Source organism: Bos taurus, chromosome 21, assembly GCF_002263795.3.
Source record: "Bos taurus isolate L1 Dominette 01449 registration number 42190680 breed Hereford chromosome 21, ARS-UCD2.0, whole genome shotgun sequence".
In the NCBI taxonomy this organism is placed as follows: Eukaryota; Metazoa; Chordata; class Mammalia; order Artiodactyla; family Bovidae; genus Bos; species Bos taurus.
Genome location: NC_037348.1, coordinates 67,664,901 through 67,691,847, shown reverse-complemented (window position 1 = coordinate 67,691,847; position 26,947 = coordinate 67,664,901). Strand labels below are relative to the sequence as shown.

Below are 26,947 nucleotides of genomic sequence, written 5' to 3'. Positions count from 1 at the left end.
TTCTTAGGTTTCTTAAATTGAACCATGCCGTAAGTTTGATGTAATCATAACGGAATGCCAGTGGATATTTTTGGTTGCTAAAAGTTCCCCCAATGACTGATTACTGAAAATAAGTTGCATTCTTTTCAGTGTATCAATTTGCTGGTGATTTGCAAACTTATTATTTCACTCTTCCCACTCCTTCTTAGTTGCCCTTTTTTTCCCAGATAGTATTTTTATCAACGTCCTTTGTTAAAGAGCAGTGTCTTCTAGGAATGTGCCAGCAAGGCTGGGAGTTGGGGGCCAGGAAGAGCGAATGAGGACTCGCTCTGGTACAGGGTTCTGGGGGTGGGAGCTTTGAGCTCCTGTGTCCTCCTGTCTCAGTCTGGCGGGCTTTGTGAATCCGACGCATCCTGGGAGGAAGAGCTGCAGACACCCCCCTCCTTGTCCTGCTCACGCCTTCTTCCTGCCCGTGGGTCGCTGCCCAGTTGTCAGTGCGTGGGAGGGCGGCAGGTCTGGCTTTGTGCTGGGAAAGGGTGAGGAATCAGGGATTTCTCTTCCTGCTCCGCACAGCACTCAGCTCATTTCCTGATCCCTCTTCCTGGTGACGGCCTCGCCCTTGGAGGGCGTCTCATCCTGGGCGTGTTCCGCCTCCTGACCAGGTGACCTGCAGGGCGTCATCTGTCACCACAGGGTGCACTGGGTGCTGCCTTCTTTCTCCGTGGGTGGTGGTAATAGCTCAGTCGTGGTTCCCACACGACTCTGTGACCCCGTGGACTGTAGCCCAGACTTCTCTGTCCATGGGATTTTTCCAGGCAAGAATACTGGAGTGGGTTGCCATTTCCTTCTCTAGGGGATCTTCCCGACCCGGAGATCGAACAGGAAAAACTGAAGAAAAACAATTTGTAAAATCACTCGTTTCTCCCCCAAGGCGCTCGGGAGGGTGCCTGGGCAGGAGCCTGATGCAGGCTAGCAGGCCTATCCGGGAAGGGCACTGCCAGGCTCTGGCGCTAGCCAAGGACGCATCCTGGGCCGTTGAGTTCGTTTTAAAGAAATCGCTGTGTTCTGTGGGTTGCTATGGTGGGAGCTTGAGACATTGATCTTTGTAACCTAGAGTCATGCCAAGCCAGTGAAAATGAACTTTTTGTTTACAACCTCTGATACGTCAGTAATACTCACCCCAGCCCCATGCTGGTGGGCTAGGTGGTCATTGTGATGCCAGCACGGGTTTGGAATAGACGGACTTTCCCCCCACTCCAAGATGAGTGGGGATATGGCCTGAGGGATCTTAGGATCCCCACCAGGAACTGGACCCCTGGCCTTGGCAGTGAGAGCACAGAGTCCTAACCACTGGACCACAGGGAGCTCCCCTCGTTCCTTAACAAAACATTTGGTGAAAATGAAGTCAGACATTTAAACTAGGCTCCCCTCCCCCTGTTTTTTTTCTTTAAAGCAGCAAGCTCTGTGGAGTTGTCTGTTCTGTATCTTCACTCCCGCTTCCCCATTCGCAGCCTCAGTTTAATCAGACTGCTGCCCCCTCAGACCTTAGTCAGGGCCGCCGGTGGCCCTTAGTTCTCAGCCTCAGGTTGGAGTCCTGGCTTCCTGCGCCCATGCTGGCCGCTCCCCCAGGCTCCCGCTGCTTCCTTCTCTTGGCCTGTCCTCCTCCTCCCAGAGCTCCCTGGGCTCCGTCCTTGCTCTCCTCCTTTGCCCCACTGACTCCCCGGGGCCTCGTCCAGGCTCCTGACCCTGATGCAGTTGGGTCCCAAGACCCCAGTTCCCACCCCCAGCCTGGTCTCTCCAGAATCCACACTTGCAGCGGCCACCTCGGAGTGCCCGCTGGACACAGCAGCTCACCCCGTGGTTCGAGCGCCGGTCGGCCCCGCCTCATCCGAGGCAGCTCCCTCCTCCTGCTTGCTTAGGCCACGCCTTGGATAATTCTCCCGGACATCTAGTCCAGCAGGAAATCCTGTCGGGTTTACCTTCAGAATACAACCAGGATCCGACTGTTGAGACCACTGTCACCCTTCGAGCTGTATGTGAATCTCCCTGCCCCACCACACTCCCATTTTCCCTGCCTTTTTTTTTTTTTTTTTAAATCCAAAGGGTTTACTATTTTCTGTATCATCTACTTGTTCCTTATACATGTTTTTTCTTTTCTGTCTTATTCCACTAAAATGTAAGCTTGATGACGTTAGGGATTTTTGTTCACAGGTGTATTCACGCCGCTTAGTGTCGTTCTCTGCAAGTAGTGGGCGCGGTCCTGTGTAAAGGCTGTTGTCCCTGCTCTGGTGATACAGTGGCTACCACCTAACCAGTAAGAACCCAAAGGGCTTTGTTTACACATCACAAAATCAGAGTCCATTAAATAGATATTTATTAATCGCCCACCTTCTTTTCCGTTACGGCTTGTCCCAGGATGGTGAGTCTAGTTCCCTGTGCTGTACAGGAGGACCTCACTGTCTGTCCATCCTGTACGGAATAGTTTGCATTTGCTGATCCCAAGCTCCCAGGCCAGCCCTCTCCCAGCCCCTTCCCCCTTGGCAACCACAGTCTATTCTCTGTTTCCCTGATTCTGTTAAATTGTGAAAACTTTTTGAGTTAAATTCTGGAATGGGGTACATTAAAGGGTAACAAAACCTAAAGCTTTTCTCCATTTATATCTGTTTTTCCAGTGTATCCCCCAAAGCCAGAAGGTAGCTTGGGTGGTCTCTTGGGGAAGATTACTAGAACTGACCCTCCTGATTCGGCCCTAGCACCTCCTAAGCTTCTAGCTGGCGCCTCGTTTTTCTTCCGCTGGATTATCTACGACACAGAAGGGCGAGACAGCGCTCCCGCCAGCCCTGGAAACCTGACCGCAGGGCCCTGAGAAGACCCAGGCCTGAGGCACTGCGCCGGCTTTGGCTTCGAGAAGCTCTCGGGTGAGGGTGCAGATCCACACTCCTCTCGCTCATAGGACGCGGTGAGGCTGCCAGGCTTGTGGGGCGGCGGGTGTGGGGCTCAGCCCGTACCTGCCCAGGTCTGGCGCCCACTCAGGGCTGCCGTTCAGTGGCCATTTGGCCGCTGGCTCAGCCGAGGACATGCTAGGAAAGTCTGAGTTGGTGGGGTCCTGTTTCACAGTGACGCTTCCTGTAGACTTCGCCCTCTTCTCTGCCCTCTACCTGTCTTACCAAAATGAGGTCAAACAGAACAGAAAGAGAGCTAAAACTTTTATATCAGAAATTCTATTTACTGCAGAAAAAAATACAAATCTCTTGAAAGGTTTTTGTCCCATTTTCCCCATAAAGCAGAAGGGCGACGTACCCGCTGTGCTCCTTCAGGCCTGTCTGCAGCACCTGCGTTTTGCTGGTCACCATACTGTGATTAATGCCGAGCCTTTGAGCAGGTCTGGGAAGCTGACAGCGGCTGAAAGCCCTGACCCAGGGGCCTATCGGTCTCTGCCTCAGGCAGAAGTTTTACTTTAGTGACCCTTTGTGTTTTAGGTTTAGAAATAGATTCTTAAACTGAAGGAAAGTAAGTCACGTGTGTGGAGATGTGAAGGTCATTACAGTCAGAAGGTTCTGCCACGCCTCCCACGAGTCAGAGCTGCTGTGCTGTGACCAGGGCGGGCAATAGAAAAGCTGATTAAAGTGGGGGGTCAGCGACGCTAGTTCCCTGGGGGTGGGGGAGGCAGAAGGGCGCTGTCGGTGGTCTGGACCTTGCGGGTGAAGTTGCCCTCCCTCCACTAACGTGGCAGCTCCACTCCATGGCAGCGCTGCTGGGTAAGGCGTGCCTGTGAGTCGCATCACACCCTTCTCCTGGAGACCATCCTCCAGGGCTGTGTAGGGCCCTCTTGGAGTACTTGGTTTGCAGGGCTGCTCAGTGGCAGTTACTGAGTGCTACCCAGGAGTCTTCTACATGTAACCTGCCTGGTAGAGCTTGTTCATAATGCGTGTACCTTCTTGGTTGGTAATATAGCTGGATTCTAGGATAATGTAGGCGATGGCATCATTTGTTGATTTGCTGGTTGTAGTTGTTCAGTTACTAAGCCATGTCCAGCTCTGTATGACCCCATGGACTGCAGCACGCCAGGCTCCTCTGTCCTCAGTGTCTCCCGGAGCTTGCTCAAACTCATGTCCATCGAGTCGGTGTTATCATCCAACCATCTCATCCTCTGTTGCCCTCTTCTCCTTGTGCCTTCAGTCTTTCCCAGCATCAGGGTCTTTTCCAATGAGTCGGCTCTTTGCATTGGGCGGCCAAAGTATTGGAGCTTCAGCATCAGTTCTTCCAGTTGAATATTCAGGATTGATTTCCTTTAGGATTGGCTGGTTTGATCCCCTTGCAGTCCAGGGGACCTGTTGGTAAATATGACATACAAACAAAAACAAAAAGAGACGTGTCACCCAGTAGTAATGGCAGAGCTCCCGAGCAGTGAGAATGCGCCGTGTGCTGGCCCGGTGCTGCCAGCTTTGTGGGTGGATCGGGTCTCACGCTCCTGTAACTCCTTGGGTGCGCACTCTTACTCTCGGTCTGCAGGGGAGGAGACAAGCTCGGGGATGCCTTGTGAGTCTGCCAGGCTCCTGCAGCGGCCTGTGCTGTTGGGGCTTCACCCCTGGACCCACAGTGGTTGGAGTTGGCCTGGCCACGTGGGTGTGCATTCCACTGAGTGACGGGAGAGTGATCTTCAGCGAGCTTCCCCCTCCCCCGCCAGCTGGTTACCCACTATTCATTCTGTAGTCCTGAATTTTCTTTTTCTTAAATTTAGCAGGTAGGTGGCCAGGATGACTATGGCTCAGATGGAAGGGCCTGGACGTGCACAGTCTGCATGGTCCACCCATCGAAGCATCGTGCAGTCGTCTCTTGTTCTTAGGTCACATTTTTGCAACATGTGCACAAGTGTTCCCTGCTCGTCAAAAATTAGGTTTTTGTGCAGGACCTACATTAGTACCTGTTCTTGGTAACGAAGAGAAATTCTAGGACAGTTTTCATGCTTAGGAAAAAAAGTCAGAAAGTGAAAATACTGAAGAGTGTTTATGTTGCAGAGCACCGTTTATTGAGGCAGCACCCCCAGCAGTGAGGGGGCCCCGCCAGGCTCCCTCCTCAGGAGCCCCCCAGCTCTGCAGTGTCTGTGAGTGTCTCTGCATCGTCTCTGTGGATCACTTAGCAGACGTGTCCTGAGGCGATGGCATCTCAGCTTAGGAAAGATTTCCATTCCCTTCTCCAAGGGGATCTTCCCCACCCAGGGATTGAGCCCAGTGTCCTGCATGGCAGGCAAATTCTTTACCATCTGAGCCATCGGGGAAGCCCCAGGGAAGATTTCCTGGGAGCACTCTCTTTTGGGTAGGGGGGAACCTGTGTATGACAGTTGGCTTTTTCATAACGTGGCATTGTACACTGGGATTTTTTTTTTTTTTTTAACAAAACATATATTTGTATTCACATCCTCAAGGGATCTGGCTTTAGAAAAGAGATGTGTGTTGTGAAGGTCACTCACTTTACACAGGTCTTTGCTTTGACAAAGGAACCCTAAAGGACAGGGCCATGGCCGCTCGCGGGGAAGACTTGGTAGTCTCAGAGTCACGGCCTCCTTGACTGGGAGCTGCAAGCAGGAAGGCAGGCAGTTCTGAGTGATGCCTGTCAGTGAGGCAGCAGGATTTTATTGCAGTGATGTCAAAGCAAGAGGGACCACATGAAGAGGAATTGAGGAAAGCAGTCCATCAACTCTGGAGTGGAGGCAAGGATGCAGGGTCACGTGACTGACCCCAGGGTCAGTCTGGGAAGGCTCGCCGCCTTCACATGACAGCAGGCAGTTGGAATGAGATTTTTCCTGGTTTTCTGTTGACTCACTGTGGCCTCCCCACCCCTTCCCCACCCCTGCTTCTCAGATTTTCACTGACTCAGTCTGAACCTTACTTGTCTTCTGAGTCAGAGCATTAAAGGACTTCCTTCTCAGTCCTCTAAAATCTTACACTGCTTTAGGTTAAAATTAATGTGTGTTCACTTCACAGTATTGTAGTCCCTGATTATCAGCTTATCTGAAGAGTTCATGGTTGGAGAACTTTTATTTGGGAGTTAACAGGGTTTCTTGGAAGCTTCCACTTTCTCAGCTTCTTATGAAGTATAGTATTCTGTCATTTAACAAAAGATCATCGTTGCTACAACAAGTAAAGTCCATTTAATGTAACGTAAGCACATTTTCCACAAACTCTGGGACAGGTGTGACTCCCATTGGGGTGTCGGATCTGTGCTGTGGGGACAGACTTCACTCCGTCTGGGAAGCATGAGCTCCCCGGAGCCAACGGACCTCCCCAGGATTGGGGCTGACTGTTCGCAAAGGAAGCAGAGCTGCCCCTTGCATCCTCTGCGTGTCTCCTGGCCCTTGGGCTCGTGTTTCCTCCCCAGTACGTGTACTGTTTGGACTGGGTGATCTGAGAGGCCGTTGCCAGTTCCCCGGGTGTGAGTGCCACGGGGCTCAGGCCGGGCCCGGGGGTGGGGCCCAGCATGCCCCACCCTGCGACACCAGGCCGCCCCTCCAGGCACCCCTTCCAGTTGGTCTGCTCTTTCCTCTCTAGATAAACAAACCAGAGGGTTGGGGCATCAGTTTCTCATTTTACATTTTGAGTCAATTTCAGCTAAAGTGTCTCCCTCTGCCCCAGTCCTTCCTGGTAAAGCCAGTCTCTGTTTAGAGGGAACACGGGAATCCCCGTTTTCCCTTGCAGTTGGGACCTCACATTTGCCAGTGGTTGTCGTTGCTTGGTTGATTGATTCATTGCCCTTTAGAATCATGAGAAGTTCTGTGAAAGAGTCTTAGATTGTAGAATGAAGAGAATAGGAAAATTTTTTTCCTAATCAAGGTTTAGCTGTCTAAGGGCTAAGCTTTATTCTGTCTTTTTTGCTGGAAAATATCCCAAGTTGTTGAATGTATTCTTAGAAAAAAAATAAAGGCGCTCCCAGTGGAGATGGTCACCTTTCCTGAAGACTGGTTGCTGAGGCAGCTGTGTTTGCTGGTTCCCTTGTGTTCCACTTGTGGGGGGCGGGGTACCCCTCACAGGGCCCTGCTTCGGAACACCACATTCAGGCCCGAGGCACTGAAAGGTGGGTGTCGTGGAACTGAGGGGGAGGGGCGCGCGGGGTGTTGTGGGGGAGGGGCGGCGGCAAGCTCTGTTGACGGATGTTCAAGAGTCTGCAGCAGGGAAGTGCTGGGACGGTGCTGGTTTGGGAGAAGATGGTGCTGGGGGCTGGAGGGTGCATGCAGGCCAGCACCGGAGGGCGGGGTGGTGGCTTTGTCACTGCCTGATGGGGTGGGCTCTTGGGGGCGTCTCAGGCCGCAGCTGCAGGTCACCATGCGTGTGGGGTGGGGCTCCGAGTGGTGCCCACCCCAGCAGTCGCTGAGCGAGGGTCCCCACGGGCCGGGCAGCCCGTGCCCGCGGCACTGCCTCAGTGCAGGGGCCCTCCTGTGTTTGCCGGTTGCTGGCATGAGAGGAGAGGTCACCTTACTCTTTCTAAGGTTTGGAGTATTTGTGTTGTTTTACTTCAGGATCTACGGGTTCATTATTACTGTGAAAAAGCAAATGTTATCTTAAGCATTATAATGAATCTGTTTTCTTCAAGCTACCCATAATATCTGACTTTGGAGAGAATCTTAATATAAATTATGTTTAAAATGAATCCCTAATGGTGTTTTGGTTGCTGTGATTTTGCTTTGCAACCTGTCTGTTTTAAGAGTGTCATGACAAGCTGCTTGCTCCCCATTGGGCACAGCTCATAGAATCCTGGTCTTGTATTCTGAGGAGCAGCGGAGCTCTAGGTGTAGTCAGTCAGTGGAGCAGCCTTCAAAATGCTGCTGCCCGGCTCCCTCCCAGTGAGCTCCAGTTTCCTCCCAATAGGAAGCCACCCTGGGGTCAGCTGGCTGCTCTGAAGTGAGACTCTTGTTTGAAAACATGAAACAGCAGTAGACTCTTGTGAGAACAGTGCGTTTGGTCTCGTCTCTGTCTCCGACTCTGCAGCAGAGTCCATCACTGCCCCCCCCCCACTCGCCCTGGAGTCTCCCCTGCTCCGCCCACGTCGCAGGCAGTGCTCTTCCAGAGCGTGACCCGGTGCAGCATGACCCGGTGCAGCATCGTCAGCCTCAACTGTGCTCCGTCTGGTGGGAGGCGGCCCCCCCACCCCCGCCTGCCCCACAGCCGCACCCGCTTTCCAGATACCAGCTGATGATCTTTAAAAAGAGGTTAAATTTTTTGGAAACAGTCTCAAACTTACAGAAAAGCTGCAGATAGCGGTATAAAGAATTCCCTCAACAACTTGAGGGTGAGTTGCTTACATAACCCCCCCCCGAAGGTTGAGTTGAGTGTGTGTTCCCTGGACCCCATAGTCTGCACCCCCAGATCAGGACTGTAGCACTGCACTCCCCCAGGCCCGCCGTCCCGCCTTCTCCCGCAGCAGAGGGGCTGAGATCCCAGCCCTGCGCTTCCGTCCTGTCCCTCCCTCGCTGGGGATGTGCCTGGCCTCGCCTAACTGTCACAGCTGAGCCCTCTGTAAGCCAGTCATTTCCTGGACTGTCTCCACAGCTTAGGCTTCCGTCCTGTGTCCTCGCGATTGAATTCAGGGTACAGAACTCGGTGATTCTCGTTGTGTCCCCTGGGTGGCGCAGTCTCACTCCGATCCCCGGGTCAGCGGCGTGTCGGCCAGGCTGCACTGTGAGGTCACTGTTTCTCTGTTTGATCCATTAGTATCCGTTTGGATGTACTTTATTTTATTTATTTATTTTTTTTGGATGTACTTTAAAACTGTAAATATCCCATTTCTCATCAGATTTTAAAACTTCTTGATGAATTTATTATCCATGTGTATTCCTAACCTTGTTTTATTTAATGGGCGGGATGATCTGTGACTGTTTCCATTCACTCTCATTCGAGTGCTTGCTTACTTTTGGGCACAACAGGGGGCTCCAGGCTCACCTGTGCTTGCCTGACCCAGCTCTGGAATCGACGGAGGAGCCCTTAGCTGGAGGTTCCTTAGCTGGAGAATGGTGTTTAGAAACCAAGATCTTTCCCTAATGATGCTTCTTGTTGAGGTGATGCTGCCTCCTGGCCCTCCATGGAGACAGAGCGGGGGGGTGTGTGTGTGGGGGGGTGGGGGGGGGTGTGTGTGTGGGGGGGTGTGGGGGTGGGGTGGGGGTGGGGGTGTGTGTACAGCCATTACGTCCACACATTGAAAGCCATGAGTTCTCCCTGCTGCCTCCACTGCTAATCCAGTACTGCAGGGCCTTTGTTCTCCCTTTTCTGACAGTCGTGACCCTGGCTCCCATTGTCCTGGGGCTGGTCACTGAGGGCATGAGGCTTTCCGTGTGTAACAAGCCCCCTGTCCCTGCTGTTACCATGTCCCCCGCACGGATGTCTTCCTCACCCCAGTATCACCCAGTTTGGGCTCTAAACCTGCTCCTTGTTGGGCTCTGCCCAGGGCGCACCGGAGGGAGACAGAGAGGGCTGGAGGAGGGAGAATGGCCTGGCAGCTTCCTGCCGGCTCCTCTTCCTTCCAGGGGCATTTGTGAACCCTGGGCAGAATGCTCCGCACAGCTGAGACTCCTTCCCGAGTTTCAGAGTTGAATCTGGGCTCACCTCTGCAGGGGACACCTGGCCCCCAACTTCCTCCTGGCAGGAAGTGTCTTCCGGTCGTGGGCCGCGGCCCCGGTTTGGGTGTTTTCCCACGCTTGCAGAGACCTCAGCAGCAGCTGGCCAGTGTCCCTCTCAGCTTGCGGGCCTCCAGCCCCTACAACCTGCCTTTGTGCTCAGAGACGCTGGCAGCCAGCCCCAGCCGCCGCCCACCCTCCGAGTCCCGAGTGCGGAGCCCTGTGCCCGGCCTCACCAGTCCTGCTTCTCCCCGTGGGTCTCCTGGTCCCCGGGTGTATCGGCTGCTTCCTGCTCCTGCTGTTTCATGATAATCCCATGCGCTTCCGTCTTTTTGGTTACCTAGCCACCAGCCTTGTCTGTTACGTTTTCCTCAAACACCCCCGTGGGCTCTGTCCCTAGACGCTGCCCGGTCCGGACGGCAGGGTCCCCTGGTCTCTCCGCTGACACTGGCGCCCTGTTGGAAAGGTGGCTCTTTCCCCTTTCCTTGTCTTCCTCGGTCCTGTCCCGCCAGAGCAGTTTCTGGCCTCAGTGCTGCTGTGGTTTCAGGGGTCTGCTGCTCTGGTGTGATTCTCTGTTCAGGCTCCAGCTAATGCAGTCTCAATGGTTGTTTTTTTAACCTAGCACTGTAATATTTTTACTGTGTCTTCAGAACTGTTTGAAAATATTTAGGATTCTTCAGAGATGACACTTTCCTTCTGGATTCTTTTTAGTGCTCTTTATTTTAAAAATTAGATTTTTTACCTAGTTAATTTCCTATTGCTTGAGTTTTACTTCCTTTTTCTTTTCAAGCTTTCATTTGGGGTGTTTCCATGTTTCTTCCCCTGTTTATCAGGCTGGACCTTGTAAGTCCGTGTTCATGCATCTCAGGGAAGTTGTTCAGAGCTGTGTAGAATGCATAAGCAGTAAAATGGTTCCATCAAGAGAGTAAGAGGACACCTTGGGGAACATCAGGTAGGACCGCTGATGCGGAAAGAAGAGACGCCGAGAAAGCCAGCCGGGGCTCCTCTGCCACAAGGGCCTCCTGCGCCCCTGCCTCAGCCCTCGCTGCGGATGGGTCCCTGAGGAGGAGGGGCTTTTTGCCTGTTTTATGGAAAATTTAGTCAGAGGAGCAGATGCCTTTTCTAAGGTAGCAGGGCTACCAGTGTCCCACTTTGAACTTGACTCCCCTGAATGGAAGGAAACCAGGACTTTCCCTGGTCCCTGCAGCCGCGTGGCCACCTCCTGCCCATTCGGGAGGAGTGATGTTTCCCAGAACTCGGGATGTTTCCCTGGACCGTTTACGTGCTTATAGATAGTCACCCCTGGCAATCAAGACAGACACTTCACACCAGGTTCCGGAGTGCTCTGAACGACAGATGAATGGTGGGTTGACTGTTGTAAGAAACCGTCTAGCCAAAAGTAGGGTTGACTATCAGATCTTTATTAAAGAGTTACAACTTTCTAAGCCCTAATAATAGGATTACAGGGAACGTGAAGTTGGTTTTATTAAAAGTAATAATTGCTATAAAATAAAAATAGCACAATTCAGATGAAAAGAGGCAGCAGAGTGGAGGCCTGGCGTTTACGGTTGTACATCTGACAAAGCCAAAGTAGAGTGCTGGAGTACAGTTGATTCAAAAGGGTGAAGCAGATGTCATGAGATCAATGAGCAGATGTCATAAATGGATAGTTAACATCCCAGGGCATACAGCCAGATATGGGAGAACATTACCTCACCAGGCGTCAAAGAATCTTAATTTCAAAGGGAGACGAGGCATCATTGTGGGGTGAAAGGCAGGTTAGGAACCGGATAAAATGTTAGCACCCAGAGGAGAGTCCTGGAATTTCATCCTAAAAATTAACTTAAAATAGTTAAAAAAAAAAAAAAAAGAAAGAAAAATCTGTGTGTATGAAAAGTTTATTGCAAATTTATTCATCATAAGGAAATAATTTTAAAGAATTAAACCTTTAACCTCTGCATTAAGTAGACACAATTTTAAGTTGTGGGTGTGTCAGCTTACTAAAATGTTATGCAACTGTTAAAATGATAGTTGAGTGGTTTAGAAACATGAAAAATGTGAGAAATTGAAGGCAAAATATGAAAAATAGCTATATGAACACTTACTGTGTCTACAATCAGGGCGGGAATGGGAACGGGAAGTTACAAGGATTTGCAGCACAGTGAGGGGTGGAGTTGCCTTTGACCTCCATGAACACTGCCTTTGGACCTGCGCGTTTATGACAGCGGCCAGCAGGCTGCGTGAGTCTTTGGGGTTTTTGCAGCAGAGTGCCGCGCGCCCTGCCAGGAGGAGTGTCTGCCGGCCACACGCCGCATGCGCGAGGCTCAGCTCCTTCCCAGGAGCGCCGCAGCATCGCCTTCCCAGGCTTGCTCTCCTGCTGGGGGAGGACGTGCTGGGCACGTCAGCTTTGCCGGGAGTGTCTTCTTCACGGTAAAACGAAGGTACCATGTGGTTCCCCCAGAAGATGCCGAGAGAGGTGATGGTCTTCAGCGGCTGTTGAAAGTCTGCATTTCCATGAGGATTCCTGGGAATGGATGTTTTGGGTGATGTTTGAAATAAATCATGAGGCGCCATGGGGACCTTTTAAGCTCTAGCTCAGGGGTTTTCTTTAGCCTTGCTTTTTGCCCCTACGTAATTCAGACCTGGTGTGTTCTGTTCCCTAATCTCAGTGCTGATGGGTGTTTACAGTGGCGGCGGTGGTAATTTACTACCAGCAGGAGCCAAGAACCTTCTGCTGCTCTTTGTTCCTTGGATCAGCAAACCTTGCTTGTCAAACCTTGGTGGACTAAGCAGCTACTTAAGGAGAAAATAATTGAGTTAGATTAAGAATGTGGAGCTCAATTGGAAGTCCAGAAGAGATGAGATTTGCAGGATTTGGAGGGAGATAATGTAGATGCACATGCAGTTATAATAGACAACCCAGAGAGAACCTTCATACGTGTGCCCATGTCCCCCCAGGGCAGTGCTCGTGAAGCTGTCATCGTGGAGGACCTGAAAGAGAGCTGTGGAGAACAAGTCCAGGTCGGCCGGACACAGGGCTGTAGGCCTGAGGGTGTGAGCACTGTGACAGGCCAGGCGAGGGCGGGGCGGACGGCGGTCACGCTGCGTCCTGCGTCGGTGGGCTCCCGGCCCTGGGGCTGCTCTGACAGCTCACCACCAGCTGGGGGCCCCAGAGGAGCAAGAGAGTTCCTGTTCTCCCACAGCTCTGGGGCCAGAAGTCCCAAGTCGGGGTCAGCAGGGCCGTGCTCCTTCTGCAGGCCCTTGGGGAAAGCCTGTCCCTCCCTCTCCCAACGACTGGCAGCAGCAGCAGTTGGGGGCGCCCCTTGCTTGTCGCTGAACCCCTGGGCTCTGTGCCTCCATCTTCACGTGACTCCCCTCATCATCTCTCTGGTTTAGGTTTTTTGTATGCGCCAGTCATGCTGGGTTTAGGGCCCACCCCGTTCCTGTTTGGGACCTTCTCTTAGCTTGATGACATCTGCAGAGACCGCACTTCCAAGTCAGATCACATCCACAGGTTGTTGGGGAGACACTATCTGACCCAGTCCACGTTGCACAGAAACCTGGCTCCGTTTTCTTCTCCCTGAAGCGTGGGTGATCACACAGTGAACCTCGAGAATGGCGTGCGGCCCGTGTCGGGGTGCAGTGCTCCCAGCCTGCCCCCGGCACCGCCAGGGGCTCCAGCAACTCAAGGTGGTTACCGGGAGTCCCGCAGGCTGATTCTTGGCACCCAGAGCTCACGGACCTGGTCCGCTGGCCTGTGCTGCCCTGTGGGAGAGTTGAGCGTCCACAGCTTGCTCGGGGGGAGAGCCCCACTGCCCCGAGTTTCCCAGGGGGCCGTTGTTGTGATGGTGTTTGTTATGACACATGCTGAAGTGCGTGTCCAGTACGGATGCCCACCTTAGTCTGGTGTACACGCCGACTCTCCGGCTGTCCATGACTTCTCAAGTGTTGGTGTTAGGCGCCACGTTGTGTCTGACTCTTTGCAACCCCACAGGCTGTCCATGGCATTTCCCAGGCAAGCATACTGGAGTGGGCTGCCATTTCCTTCTGTAGGGATTGAGCCCACTTCTCCTACGTTGGCAGGTGGATTCTTTACCACTGAGTTGCCAAGGGAATCCTTACAGATATATTACATGTTTTAAAAAGTATTCATTTACAAAGTAAACTGCTTCTAAGTAAAATATAACTTCTTAGAATGCCCCAATTATAAAATTTTTATCTGTTATCAACTTATTAGAGTAAATTGTTAATTTGACTTCTTTTCGTTTGTAGCAAAACCGTTTACACAACTGGTGAAGGAAATGCAGCTTCATCGAGAAGACTTTGAGATCATTAAAGTGATTGGAAGAGGTGCTTTTGGTGAGGTAAGGTAGACTTCTTCCCTCCCTCTTCCCTTCCCTCCCATCCTTCAGTTTTGCCTATCAACTGTTATCTAGCGTTTCTAGGGTCCTGTACGTTGATTTTTGAGATGAGGTAATTTATTGGTATCATTTGGAGAGTTCTTGGTGGATAAAATCTGAAAGATAGAATTAAGGAGAAAAAAAAAAACAAAAAGGAGAAAAAAAAACAAAAGGTGGTGACTGGTGAATTACCCTAAATATTGTCTGGACCAGAATAGTTCTTTCTGACAGAGTAAGTTTTTAAAATTATCCATTTGTCAGCTGAAAAAAGTCTTGGCAGCCATTTTAGAAAAAAGGAACGATCGTCTCGGCGGTGCTCACTGTTGGTAGCCTGCCCGCCGCCCGTCTGTCCTTGTGGGGTTGAGTCCAGGCCTGTGTGTGTGTGTGGGGGTACAGATGGGAGCAGCCTGTGCACCCGGGCCAGAGCCGCTGACCTCCTGTCTCAGAGCCCAGCAGCGGGCCGGGATCCGGTGCGTTCGCAGGGGCCCTTCACTGAACGGCAGTAATGCCGCTCCTTCAGATTTGCTTCAGTGCGCCTGGGCCGGGAGCTGTGTGTGTTGGTGAGCCAAGCGCCCTGTCACGTCCCAGCTACGCGTGTGCTCTGCTCGCCAGTGACTGCGTGCACGGCGTACACTTCACACTACACGCGGAAGGAAGCAGAGCAGGGTTTAATGAGATGGCTTCTTTGCCCTGGAGCTTCTCATGACTGCTGCGGACTGGCATCTGTTTTAGAAAACATCTCAGCATTTTTGACGATTCTTGCGCTGCCAGCACCTGAGGACAGCCCTGCTGTATCTGCAGGGCTTGAGTAGAATACACAGAAGGAGACAGCTGCGATGAAAACGCCTTCAGAGTACCTGCGTGAGAAAGCCTGGCCTGCTGGCATACACGTGGGTAGCTGTGTGTCACGCTCTTTTTCTTCCGTGGAAACCCCCGGCCTCGCGTCAGGCCCCGGCCCACGCTCTGTGGGGGACCTGTCGTCCTCATACCTTCCTCTCCCCCCCGAAGACCTGAGAGCAGATCTCTCCAGGCTGCAGAGGGAGGGGGAGGCCTGCCACTGGGGACAGCTCTGACCCGGGGCGACCCCAGACCGGCTATAGGCTGGGGCGGGACGGGGACGTTGGCTGTTGCTTTCAGATACTGAGGTGTACCTCCCCATGAGATGCATAGATCTGGGTGAACGGTTCTAGTTACGACAGTCATCTGCTCCTCTGCAATCAGCTCCCCAGTCAGTATGGAGCATCCTGTTCCCGGAGAAGTCCTTCCCCTTTCTCCCCGGAGCCCCCGCATCCTGGGAGCCCTGCCCTCCCCCAGCAGGGAAAAAGAGAGCTACACGGAGAAACAGCAGATCTCTCTTCAAACTGAAACCCAGCTCAGTTCAGTACACCCTTCCACCGCCTGTCTCCCCTGTGCCAGGAGCGGGGTGGTCTGCTGGGCCCAGCGCTGGCCACGCAGAGCTCCACACTGACAGCAAGCCCTGTAGGGTGTCAGGGTGGGGGCAGGGGGGACCCCAGGGCAGGACGGACGGCCTTCGGGAGGAGAAAACAAAAGCACCAGGGGCGTTGTTGCGCCAGAAGACTTGACAGTTATCTTCAGTGCTCTTTTTTGCCAAAGAACGTAATGCAAAGTCAGTTTCCGGTTTTCATAGAAGATGACGTGGATCGCTTTTCAGTTCCTCCCGGATCAAGAGAGATGCATCCTTGGAGTCCAGCCTTGGCTCCCTCTCCAGGTTTAGCAGCTTCTCTGTGAGAGGTACATCGTCAGCCCTCCTGGGCTCTGTGGCCTGGGCCCCCACACCAGCCCTCCTCACCCAGCTCCCCCGGCCAGGCGTCCTGTGTCCGTCGGCCCGCCTGCACACGGGCGCCGCCCTCAGCAGCGCAGCTGGAGTTCTGGGCTCTGCGGCTCCCCTTCCCATCACCGACGTTCCTCCCAGGAGTGGTCTTGTCATCACGTGCCTGAAATGTGGCCCTGTTTCAGCTCCTCTGTCTCCAGAGCACCCAGCGGATAGTGGGAATGGGAATACCCTAATCATTGTTGTGTCCTGAGTGTTCTTCACACGTGGTTCTAATTGAATGATTGCTTCCTCGTGACAAGCCAGGGATGGGGGAGAGTCTGTGTGCAGATCCGCCTTGTGTGTGCAGCTGTACACAGATAGATGTGTGTACCGTGCGTAGACAGGTGTGTGCACCTGTGCCTCTGACACTATGGCGGCACTGTTCAAGAGCCCTGCCTGTAGAAAGAACTTGCAGAGTCTGCTTGGAGTGGAGTATGTCCCTCTTATCTCAAAATTGTAGCAGAGCTCAGTGAAATTTCTAGGTTATTATTCAGCCAGGGCTTGGAGTCTCAGGGTGTTGGCTTGTTGCTGAGCTTTGAACACGTCTCTGTCCTCCCCTCAGTGTGGAGAAGTGGCCCGGGAGGTTCTTCCGACCCTGTACTGCAGTGGGGGCTTACTCCCCGGCTTCCGTGGTGCGGTGCCCAGGGCCGTGGCTTTGGACGTGACGGCAGGTCCCTGAGGGTGACCGTGTGCTGGGCACCACAGGCCTCACATGCTTTCATGGACATGGAGAAGGTGCGAGGCTGAGTCGCAGAGTGGGGGCCTGGCCGCAGGTGGGCGGTGGGGGGCAGCGCTGACCCCTGTGCCTGACGCAAAGCCCGCGTGTCCAGCCACCCTGCGCTGCTGCCCCTTGTTCCTAGGATGATTGAAAGAAGCAGAGCTGTGAAAGCTTTGTTTAGAAACAGGTTCAAATTAAGAGAACAGCTGTGTGCATAGAGCGGTTCAGAGACCGGTCCAGCCCTTTACTCAGATACCGTTTTGTTGGCGTTTCATCTCATTTTCTTGATCGTGGCGTAGCTGTGCTGCTCTCGCCTGCGCTCCCTCCCCCTCCTCCCCTGCCTCTGTGCGCGTGTACTTTATCAGAACCGTCCTGGGTGCTCTCTGAAAGCTTTCTGTGCCCCGGCAGGGCTCCTCTCGAGAGCCGCGCTCTCTTGTGGTCTGCGTGTCGTTCCCGGTAAGGTCTGGGTCATCACTGATGCTTGTCGTTTTCAGAATCGCGTTCTTTTTCTCAAAGGTCAGCAGCTCTGCCTTGCTTACCAGGTTAGACCGTTTCTGTACTAAGTACTAGCAGGTTTTTTTCCTCCACTTAATATCTTACCCACCCAGATTATAGCTGATTCCCAGGAAGAAATAGACCCTCCTCAGATGATGACAGCGTGTGCTCAGAGTCCCTGTCCTTAGACGTGTTGGAGAGCCCACTAATGTTCATTTGTTGTTGTTCTTAATTTATTCAGAATTGTAGTGAGTTTGGTCAGTGATTTCTGAATCGGCAGCGGACAGACAGCCGCTTAGGTGTGGTGTGCGGGGAGCGGCCCTTGGAGTGGCGGTGACGAGGTGAAGGGGGTGAGGGCCAGAGGGTGGTCGTGGGCACTCATGTGGAGGGGACCCTGGCTGGGAGCCCAGCCGTGCAGGGCACGTACCTCCGACCCTCTGCAGGCTCTGGGAGGATTATATCTAATTGTGACCATTGTGCTAAGACAGTCCTTCCCAGCACTCACCTGTGGGAATGAGGCTCTGCACCTCAGATGGCACACCTGTGACGGTATTAGAAGGAGCCACCATCTAGGACTGGAGAGGGCGAGCTGAGGGAGAGGGTCTGCTGCTCCGCACAGCCCGGGCACAGGCGGTGTTCTGTGCATGTCACCCCTGTGGCCGCTGCGATGATGTTGCTGTGTGGTGGTGATTAGAAAGCAGGGGAATAAGTGGTTCGCTTTTGTAACTCTCTGTCCTATCCCTGTGTGTGGCAGTCCTTGGCAGCAGAGCCCAGGTGCAGGGGTCAGTATCACTGCTTATGGTTTTGTGATGGGGACTTAGGGCAACGAGTGAGTGATTTATTTATATAGGGTAGGAGGCGCCATACGATGGTGCAGACATCACATCTCATGTGCAGCAATGGAAGAATTCATTTTAGATTTGATGGGGACCAGGAGAAGGCACTGGCACCCCACTCCAGTACTCTCACCTGGAAAATCCCATGGACGGAGGAGCATGGTGGACTGCGGTCCATGGGGTCGCTAGGAGTCGGACATGACTTCGCGACTTCCCTTTCACTTTTCACTTTCATGTGTTGGAGAAGGAAATGGCAACCCACTCCAGTGTTCTTGCCTGGAGAATCCCAGGGACGGGGGAGCCTGGTGGGCTGCCGTCTCTGGGGTCGCACAGAGTCGGACATGACTGAAGCGACTTAGCAGCAGCAGCAGCAGCAGCAGTCCAAGAGGACTTCCTGGACGAGGTGGCATTTGAGTTGTACCTTGACGAATATGGCTGACAGCCAGCATGTTGAGGGCTAATACCTATGTTCCTAAACCACCCTGAGCCGTGTTGAGCGTGTCGAGTCTTGATTCACACGGCAGGCTTAGGACAGTCCTGCTGTTGTCCATTTCCTAGTTGTAGAAACTGAGGCACAAAGAAGTGAATCTGCCCAGCTTACACTTTGGAGCTCCCTGTAGGGAAAGAGCAAATTAGCCAAGACGGTGGTGCTCAGGCTATCTTGTCCCACAGCCTCTCACCCTCGTTTTGTAAATACATGGTTATGTAACAGCTGAGACCACATACAGCACCGCACGTGCGTGTCGCGACATACCTCATGGGCCACTTTTGTTCTGTAAACGTGTATAAGCTCCACCTGAAAAGCTCTTGGAGCTACATGATGGTCTGCGGTAGGGCTGCTGCACCAGCCCAGAGAGAGCACCAGCTGCTCTGCCCAGTGCGTCTTGCCCACACTGGGTTCAGTGAACAGTGAGATATAGGAAGACATCCCCTACCCCAGTTACTCACTGCCCTTGTGAAGAAAAAATCCCAGAGGCAAGTCCTGGCACGTGCAGGGCTGGCCATAGGACTGAGAGGTGGAGGGGGGTGGGTGTGCCGGGAGATGAAGCCCCAGAATGCAGGAGGGGAGCTTGGGAGCCCCTGACAGAATGCAAAGCCATCGCTGTGTAAATGTGCAGACCCCAGAGAGAGGCCAGCAGACCGCGTGCTCTGGTGCTTCAGCTCCGAAGTGATGGGGGCTGAGCCGGCGACGGAGGTCATTCAGGCCGCATGTGGCTAGAACGGACTTTCTTTTTAATCAATTTATTTTTATTTTTGTTTACACTGGACCTTTTTTGCTGCTCGGGCTTTCTCTAGCTGCGAGAGAACAGGGGCTGTCTTGGGTGTGGTGCTCAGACTTCTGCGGTGGCCTCCCCTGTGGCCGAGCACGGGGCGTGGGCTCTGGGGTTTCGCATCGGGCTTTAGTTGCCCCGAGGCACATGCAGCCTTCCCAGGCCGGGGATTGTCCCCGGCGTTGGCAGGTGGGGTCTTCCCCGTTGTGTCACCAGGGAAGTCCTAGAATCGAGTTTTGATGCTTAAAAGGGCAAATCTTTACCTAAATAGAAAATTTTACTTTCCTTAACAGCTCATTTTCCAGGGTTTCCAGGCAGTTAAGTTTTCTCTGTAATTAATGAAATGTGCTGCTGACCTTTTGTGCTTCGTTAACTGAATTTTTGTTGAACTCTCATTTGTATGACAGGTTGCTGTTGTCAAAATGAAGAACACTGAACGAATATACGCCATGAAAATCCTTAACAAGTGGGAAATGCTGAAAAGAGCAGAGGTAAGTGAGGCACCTTAAATAAATCCATAAACAGGCAGTTTCTATGTCAGGAAAGGTCTCACGGAGCCCAGCTGGTGAGAACCACAGTCCTTGCACATCTGGACCTTCCTTCCTTCTGTCTGTCCTTCCTTCTGTCTGTCCGTCCTTCCCTTCTTGACAGAGCTGCTGCTTTCTGTCAGCAGGCCCTCAGCCTCTCCCACCCATCCCTCTCGGTGTTGGCTCCGGCCAGGTGCCTCTCTCTTGAGAGCCCCCTTGGGTGTGTCTGCGGGGGCAGCGGTCCAGTGGTTAGGACTCCCAAGCTTCCACTGCACGGAGCGTGGGTTCAGCCCCTGTCAGGGAGCTGAGATGTCATGGGCCTGATGCAGCCAGGAAAAAACCCTCAGGCATCTTATCTCAGTTCTGCTACCGGTGCAGAAGGATTCTTGAATCTGGGAATGTTTTGCCCTCCCTCCTCTAGAGGAGGGAAGGTTATAAATAAAAGCAGGTGACCACTGCAGGGCAGCCTGTTTCTTTTCCTTGTCCACCTGGGTGGCGGCTGTTTCATGCTTCTGGCCTCGCTCTCCCCGCCCCACCCCCATCCCCCCCCAGGCCGCTGCTGCCCTTTGTCTGCCCCGGGCACTCCCCTCCAGAACCACCCCCTCCTCCTCTGGAAATTCCTTCTCATCCCGTCACTCTGACGCCTCCTGGTAACTCCAGGTGGCCCCTTTGCTGTTTTCATGGATGTTTACCTGCTGATGCTAGTGGCCACGCCGTGTGGACAGTACACACGAGGCTCTCCTGAGCGCAGGCCGTCCCTCCTCCCTCACCAGTGCTCCCGCCTCAGCTCCCTGCTGGCCACCCAGCTCTGTCCTTTTAAACCACATGCTGCTTCTCCCCTCCCCTGTCCACACTCGTGTCCTGTTTCCATCTGCAGCTGGACCCGTCACACGGCCTTACACGTGTCATTGTTCAAACGTGTGTTGTCACCAGTGTCAGGGTCACCCGACTCGAAATGCAGGCGTCCCGTGACTCGGCCTTCTCTGTCCCCTTCTTGGCCCCACCCTGTCCACTCCGTGTCCCCCGCCCCCGGCCCCACCCTGTCCACTCCTCGTCCCCCCCCCGGCCCCACCCTCTCCACTCCGTGTCCCCCCCCCGGGCCCACCCCGTCCACTCCGAGTCCCCCCCTCCCCTCCCGGCCCCGCCCCGTCCACTCCACGTCCTTCCCCCAGCCCCGCCCCGTCCACTGCGTGTCTCCCCTCTCCGTCTTTATCCATCACCAACGGCCCCAGCAGCCCTTCTTCCTGTCATCGCTGGCAGGTCAGTGAACACAGGAAAGTCACTGGAGCATTTCTCAGGGGAAAAGATACTGTTACATGAAAGTTTGGGGACTGAATAAAGTACTCGGGGAAAGAAATACTAGTAGCAAATTCTATTGAAGTTTAAATTTTTACGGAAGGGATTGACTTATGAAAGAAGCTAGTTGGGCCACATGTAATGTAACTTGTTACGTTAATCTCTAGTGACGTATGTGTAAGGTAAACATTAAAAATTATAAAAGCTTTAGGCGTAGATGACTCACCTTATCACACTAGTCATGGTGCGTGAGCACATTTAAAGAGTTGAATGTTGCTTTCTAAATTTAAACCTGGTTACACAGAACCTGTAATTGGCATGCTGTGCACCAAGTCCAGGTGTGAGCTGGGCTGAATCTCACGTGTTGGCCCTGGAAGGGGCGTGTGGAGGGGTGGGTGCGAGCCCCCTGCGGGGAGGTGACTTCTCAGCAGCCCCAACACACTCGGGGTGGGGCCACGGGGGCAGGAGAGAGCAGAGATCCCGCTGCTGCTGTGGGAGCCCTCACGGGGAGACGCCATGCGCCTGGTCCCTGCGTCCTGGGGGGCGGGGGGTGGGGCCGTGGTCTCGGAGCCAGCGTCCACTCAGAGCCTCCGTCCACTGCAGGCCTGGAGGGCGGGGGCCGTGGCCTCAGAGCCAGCGTCCACTCAAAGCCTCGGTCCACTGCAGGCCTGGAGGGCGGGGGCCGTGGCCTCAGAGCCTGCGTCTGCTCAGAGCCTCTGTCCACTCAGCCTGCATCCGCTCAGAGCCTCCGTCCACTGCAGGGCGGGGGCCGTGGCCTCGGAGCCTGCGTCTGCTCGGGGCTGCGCCCTGCAGGCGCCATCCCAGTGGACACAGCCTGGCTTTCTCCCCACTTCACAGACGGCCTGTTTCCGGGAAGAGCGAGACGTGCTGGTGAACGGGGACTGTCAGTGGATCACCACGCTGCACTACGCCTTCCAGGACGAGAACTACCTGGTAAGTGTGGGCCCCGAGGGCCCCGGCCCGTGACGTCATGCCAGGGGTTCTGACTCTTGTGTGCCAGCACTGAGAATGAGCAAGGCTCTCTGGGACTGTCACTGCCCAAACGTGCATCTGACGATAAAACCGAGGGTTGGTTGCAGTGTGATCATGCAGGTGAACTTCTTCCCTCTGATCATTAGATAGCGTGCTTATTTTCTTCACTTGGTTTATTATGAAATGGGGGTTTTCTGTCTTGAATTATAAGAATAAGAAACTGGGAATTCAGAACGTTGGCGCCTTGACCTGAGTGGCTTTTCTGTCGAGTTTCCCTGGCGGGCGCGTCGAACAACAAATGCTGGTTTGCAGCCCTGCCCACTGGGGCTGCTGATATAGGTTTGGGGGTGACTCTTGGTCCCCGTGTTCTTGTCAGCTGTTTGTTCCGACTGGAGCTGGGGCTTACTTGCAGTGTCAGCTCATCACTTTGTGACTCGTGCGTGTGGGTAGCATGAGCTTGGACGTGTAAGAGAACAGGTGCAGAAGACACACAGATGACTAACAGACACGTGAAAAGATGCTCAGCATCATTCGTTATCAGAGAAATGCAAATCAAAACCACAACGATGTACCGTCTCACACCGCTCACAACAGCTGCTATCAATAAGTCTACAAACAGTAAATGCTGGAGAGGGTGCAGAGAAAAGGGAACCTCTTACACTCTTGGTGGGAATGCAAACTAGTACAGCCACTATGGAGAACAGTGTGGAGATTCCTTAAAAAACTGGAAATAGAACTGCCGTATGACCCAGCAATCCCACTGCTGGGCATACACACTGAGGAAACCAGAATTGAAAGAGACACGTGTACCCCAGTGTTCATCGCAGCACTGTTTACAATAGCTAGGACGTGGAAGCACCCTAGATGCCCATCGGCAGACGAATGGATAAGAAAGCTGTGGTACATACACACAAGGGAGTATTATTCAGCCATTAAAAAGAACACATTTGAATCAGTACTAACGAGATGAATGAAACTGGAGCCTATTATATAGAGTGAAGTAAGTCAGAAAGAAAAACACCAATACAGTATATTAACGTGTATGTGGAATTTAGAAAGATGATAACGACAATCCTATATGTGAGATACCAAGAGAGACATAGATATAAAGAACAGACTTTTGGACTCTGTGGGAGAAGGCAAGGTGGGATGATTTGAGAGAATGGCACTGAAACATGCATATTACCATATGTGAAATAGATGACCAGTTCAGGTTTGATGGAAACACGGCACTCACAGCCGGTGCACTGGAACCACCCAGAGGGAGGGGATGGGGAGGGAGGTGGGGAGGGGGTTTGAGATAGGGGGCACACGTACGCCTGTGGCTGATTCATGTCGATATATGGGAAAAACCACCACAACATTGTAAAGTAATTAGCCTCCAATTATAATAAATTAATTAAAAAAGCGAACAGGTGCAGGACAACCAGTTTGGAGTGAAAGGTAAATCAGACCTTTGGCTTGGGCCCCGAATGACTCATGATGGCTTTGTTAGGACTTTTAACTCTGAGAAGGACTTGCCAGGTTTGCCTGAACCTGGAAATGTCCACGCCATGGAGCTCTGAGTGGACGGAGTCTGCACGGACCTCGGGGAAACTGGTCTTAGCCCAGCTCCTCCGCCCGGGGAGCGGCCGGCACGTTTCCCCAGCCGTGGCCGCACGGGACTTGCAGGGCAGGGCCTCAGGTGACATGTGAATTCACTCTGAGCGGTGGACTCCATGTGCTTCCAGGAAGTGGAGTCATGTAGAATTTCTTTCATTTATCTTAAAATAATCTCTTTCAGACCTCAGAGAAATCCATTAGATTCAGTAGGCCAGGACTAGGTAACATGGTGTGTTAGACTGTTTAGATTCGAAAAAATACATGTTTGTTTTGAGGGGGGACAGCTGGGGTTTATTGGGCACAGCCTGTTGGTTATCAGTCAGTCTTCCCAGTGGCTGGGCGAGTTAGGCATCCATGGTTTTTCACCATTGTATGAACAGTTTCTGGGTCCAGGGTTAGGGTTAAATCAACAGTCCTCTGATCAATTTGTAAATTGAGTGTGGTTTCTGTATTGATACCATCTGGTTATGTTGTGCAGGCAGAAATTTTATTGACAAGAATAGATATTTACTGAGCTCTGTTCCCTGGTGGATGCGTCACTTCACACCCAGAGTGCCTCAAGGTCCACATTCCGGGGGCGCGTCCTGGGCAACAGGAGCCACTTGGGTGCCTCCCTCCAGACTCCGCGGGTCCAGAAGCTCTGCGGCAGGAGCGTGGCCTCTGATCACGAGGTCTGGTGGTGATGGATGCTGTCTTCCCTGCCTATTTGCAGTACTTGGTCATGGATTACTACGTGGGTGGCGATTTACTGACCCTGCTCAGTAAATTTGAAGACAAGCTTCCAGAAGATATGGCAAGATTCTACATCGGTGAAATGGTGTTGGCGATCGATTCCATCCATCAGCTTCATTACGTACACAGGTAATCACCTTGTTAGGTGTTTTATGGACACCACCATTAACGTGTTGAAGCATTCCTTTTAGAGCCCCATCGCCAGGCTCTGCGGAGAATTTGGGAGGTTGGGGTCCTCCCTTTGGCTGCCACGATGTGGGGTGCCTTCCCGGGTCACTGCTCTGTGGCAGCTGCTGTCAGCTAAGGTCACCTTGTCCTTTGGTGTCTGCCTGCCATTGGCTCGTGCTCTGCCCTGCCCGCCCCCCCCAGAGCTCGTTCCCGGTCACCCACAGAACATTAGGGGGGTTGAGTTGAGGGGGCTCCCATCACAGCAGTATAAAGGACTCGAACGAGTGTAACTGCTCCTGCGTGGCAGACGGGGGTGGCAGCATGGGACAGGCCCCCTGCTGGTCGCCGCACGGCCCCCGCCGCCAGGACCGCGGCCTTAGTCGTTGCCCAGCCTGCACCTCTGTGTCCGTCTCACTCTGCTGTTTAAGACAGGGATTCAGTCCTGCGGGGTTGGGTGGTGGTAGGGGCAGGGGTTGTTGGTTCTGTTTTACTTCTTTTCATCAAAATGTTTCATGGCGGTAGTTTTAGAAATTCAAATAGTTGTACAGGGCTTATAACAAAACATGAGTGTTCAGTCCTGCTCCACCCTGCCCCTGACGCCCCTGCCATAGGTAACTATCGTCAATTTATAGTTGTTTCTTCTGGTATTTGCCTGCATATTTCCAACTAACAGAAATGTGTTTCTATTGCTGCTGCATTTTGTGGGGTGAGGGTGGGGGTCTCAGAGCACGTCTGTTTAAGTGGAGGTTTGACTCTTTTACATAAGTAGGTACATCTCTCTCATCCCTCCTTCCCGCCTGGGCCCAGTTAGTGTCATGCGGTTCCCCCTCGAACACCGTGAGTGTGAACTGAGTGTGAACTGCACGGGTCGCAGATTCTACACCGGCTTCTTTCACTAAGTACTTTCCACGCCTCTGAGCCTCTCAGGGATTTTCCTAACCAGATGCAGCTCGTGCTTCTAGGGTGGCGATGGTGCCCAGTGTCAAAGGAACAGCCCTTCAAGCCCTGCCATGAGTGTGACCGTGTTGCCCTGGGAGGGGGCAGCTTTCCAGGGGCCACGCGGTCCTGCCCGGGCACTGGTCTCTGTGCCACGGGGAGCCCGGGGTACTGCCCCCTAGCGGGTGCTGCTTTCAGGGCACCGAGGTCTGGGCCAGAGGTGCTCTTCCCTCTCCTGTGTCCTGTAATGTCACTATGCCTGCTTTTATAACAGTCACTGTTTCTGTTTTCAACATCAGATTTTATACTCTTCTTGATGGAATTTTGCTTAATTCACTACGGAGAGATGAATGTCTTTGTAGTTGTCACAGATCTCCAGGGAAATTAATTTGACTGCCTTTTGAACAGTTTATTCTTTCCTGTTTTTCCCTAAGTAGAAGGCTTTCTGTTGATTTTCTTAATTGGTTGTGTAGAAACTTTGCTCTATCTTTTAACTTCAGGGCATAGTAGGAAACATTAAAATGCATAATTTGACATTCTTAAAGTCAACGCAGTATTCAGACCAAGTGCTTGAATGACCTAGTCTAACAACACAGTTCGCAGAGTTAGATAGAACAGGAAGTCAGTCCTACCCCTGTCTCAGGGGTGTGCCTGAGTAAGTTAAGGCTGCCTGTGGTGGGGCCGGAGGTGAGTGACTCCCATCAGAATGACGGGAGGTTCATAACAGCGGGTTCAGACCATAGCTTTGGGCCCCTTTCTCATGGGAGGATGTGGGCCATGGCGACTTCTTAGGGCAGTGCCCACTGCCCCCGAGCCGGGCTCCTGCAGACAGAGCGGCTGCGCCCCACCTTTGGCAGCTGGACCCCTGCGAGGCTCACTGCAGGAAGCAGCGGTGACCTCCGACCTGGCCGAGCACGCCAGTGGGCACCACCGTTCCTAGGAGGTCAGCCTCAGAAACCAGCAGAGCAGAGACCCAAGAGGCACAGGCTCCCAGGGATTGCAGCCTGGCAGGGTTTTGTTTTTAATTTTAACATTTCCATTCAACTCTTTGTTTTAAAAAAAAAAATTGTTTATTTGGCTGTGCCGGGTCTTACTTGTGACACGAGGGATCTAGTTCCCTGATCAGGGATTGACCTCAGGCCCCCTGCACTGGGGGCCCAGAGTCTCAGCCACTCCAGGGAAGTCCCACAGGCAGGTTTTGTAATGTATTAAATTGATTGGTTGTTTTCTTCTAATGGTTTTATTTTTTACATAAACTCCATTTGGAGTTTATTCTTATATAAAGAATGGATCTGATTTTATCTCTAATTAAAAGGCTCTTCGGTTGTCCCAGCACGAACTTAGATGTCTTTGCCCACTGATCTGAAGCAGCATCTCCATGATACGCTCAGTTTCTCTGAGTTTGGTCTCTTCTGGATATGTTATTCTGTTCCATTGTCTTTGTGTCTCTGCTCTGGGACCACATCATGGAGGCTTGAAATTCCATGGGCCCAAGTCTCCCATCACACCTCTTTCTTTTCAGTGTTTTCCTAGCTGTTCTTACATGTTGGTTGTTC

The 26,947-nt window shown here is 52.8% G+C and overlaps 1 protein-coding gene across 2 annotated transcripts in view; it reads left to right on the top strand.

Moving 5' to 3' along the window:
- The window catches only part of CDC42BPB (CDC42 binding protein kinase beta), a 98,200-nt gene that overhangs the window by 29,623 nt on the left and 41,630 nt on the right, over positions 1-26,947 (top strand). For both annotated transcript variants that reach the window (XR_003031488.2, XM_024982176.2), the window contains exons 2-5: positions 13,856-13,947; positions 19,545-19,628; positions 21,819-21,914; positions 24,268-24,416. Coding sequence is in view for 1 of the 2 variants with exons in the window: in XM_024982176.2 (XP_024837944.1) it covers positions 13,856-13,947; positions 19,545-19,628; positions 21,819-21,914; positions 24,268-24,416 (421 nt within the window). In the remaining variant the exon portion in view is untranslated. The remainder of the gene's footprint in view (positions 1-13,855; positions 13,948-19,544; positions 19,629-21,818; positions 21,915-24,267; positions 24,417-26,947) is intronic.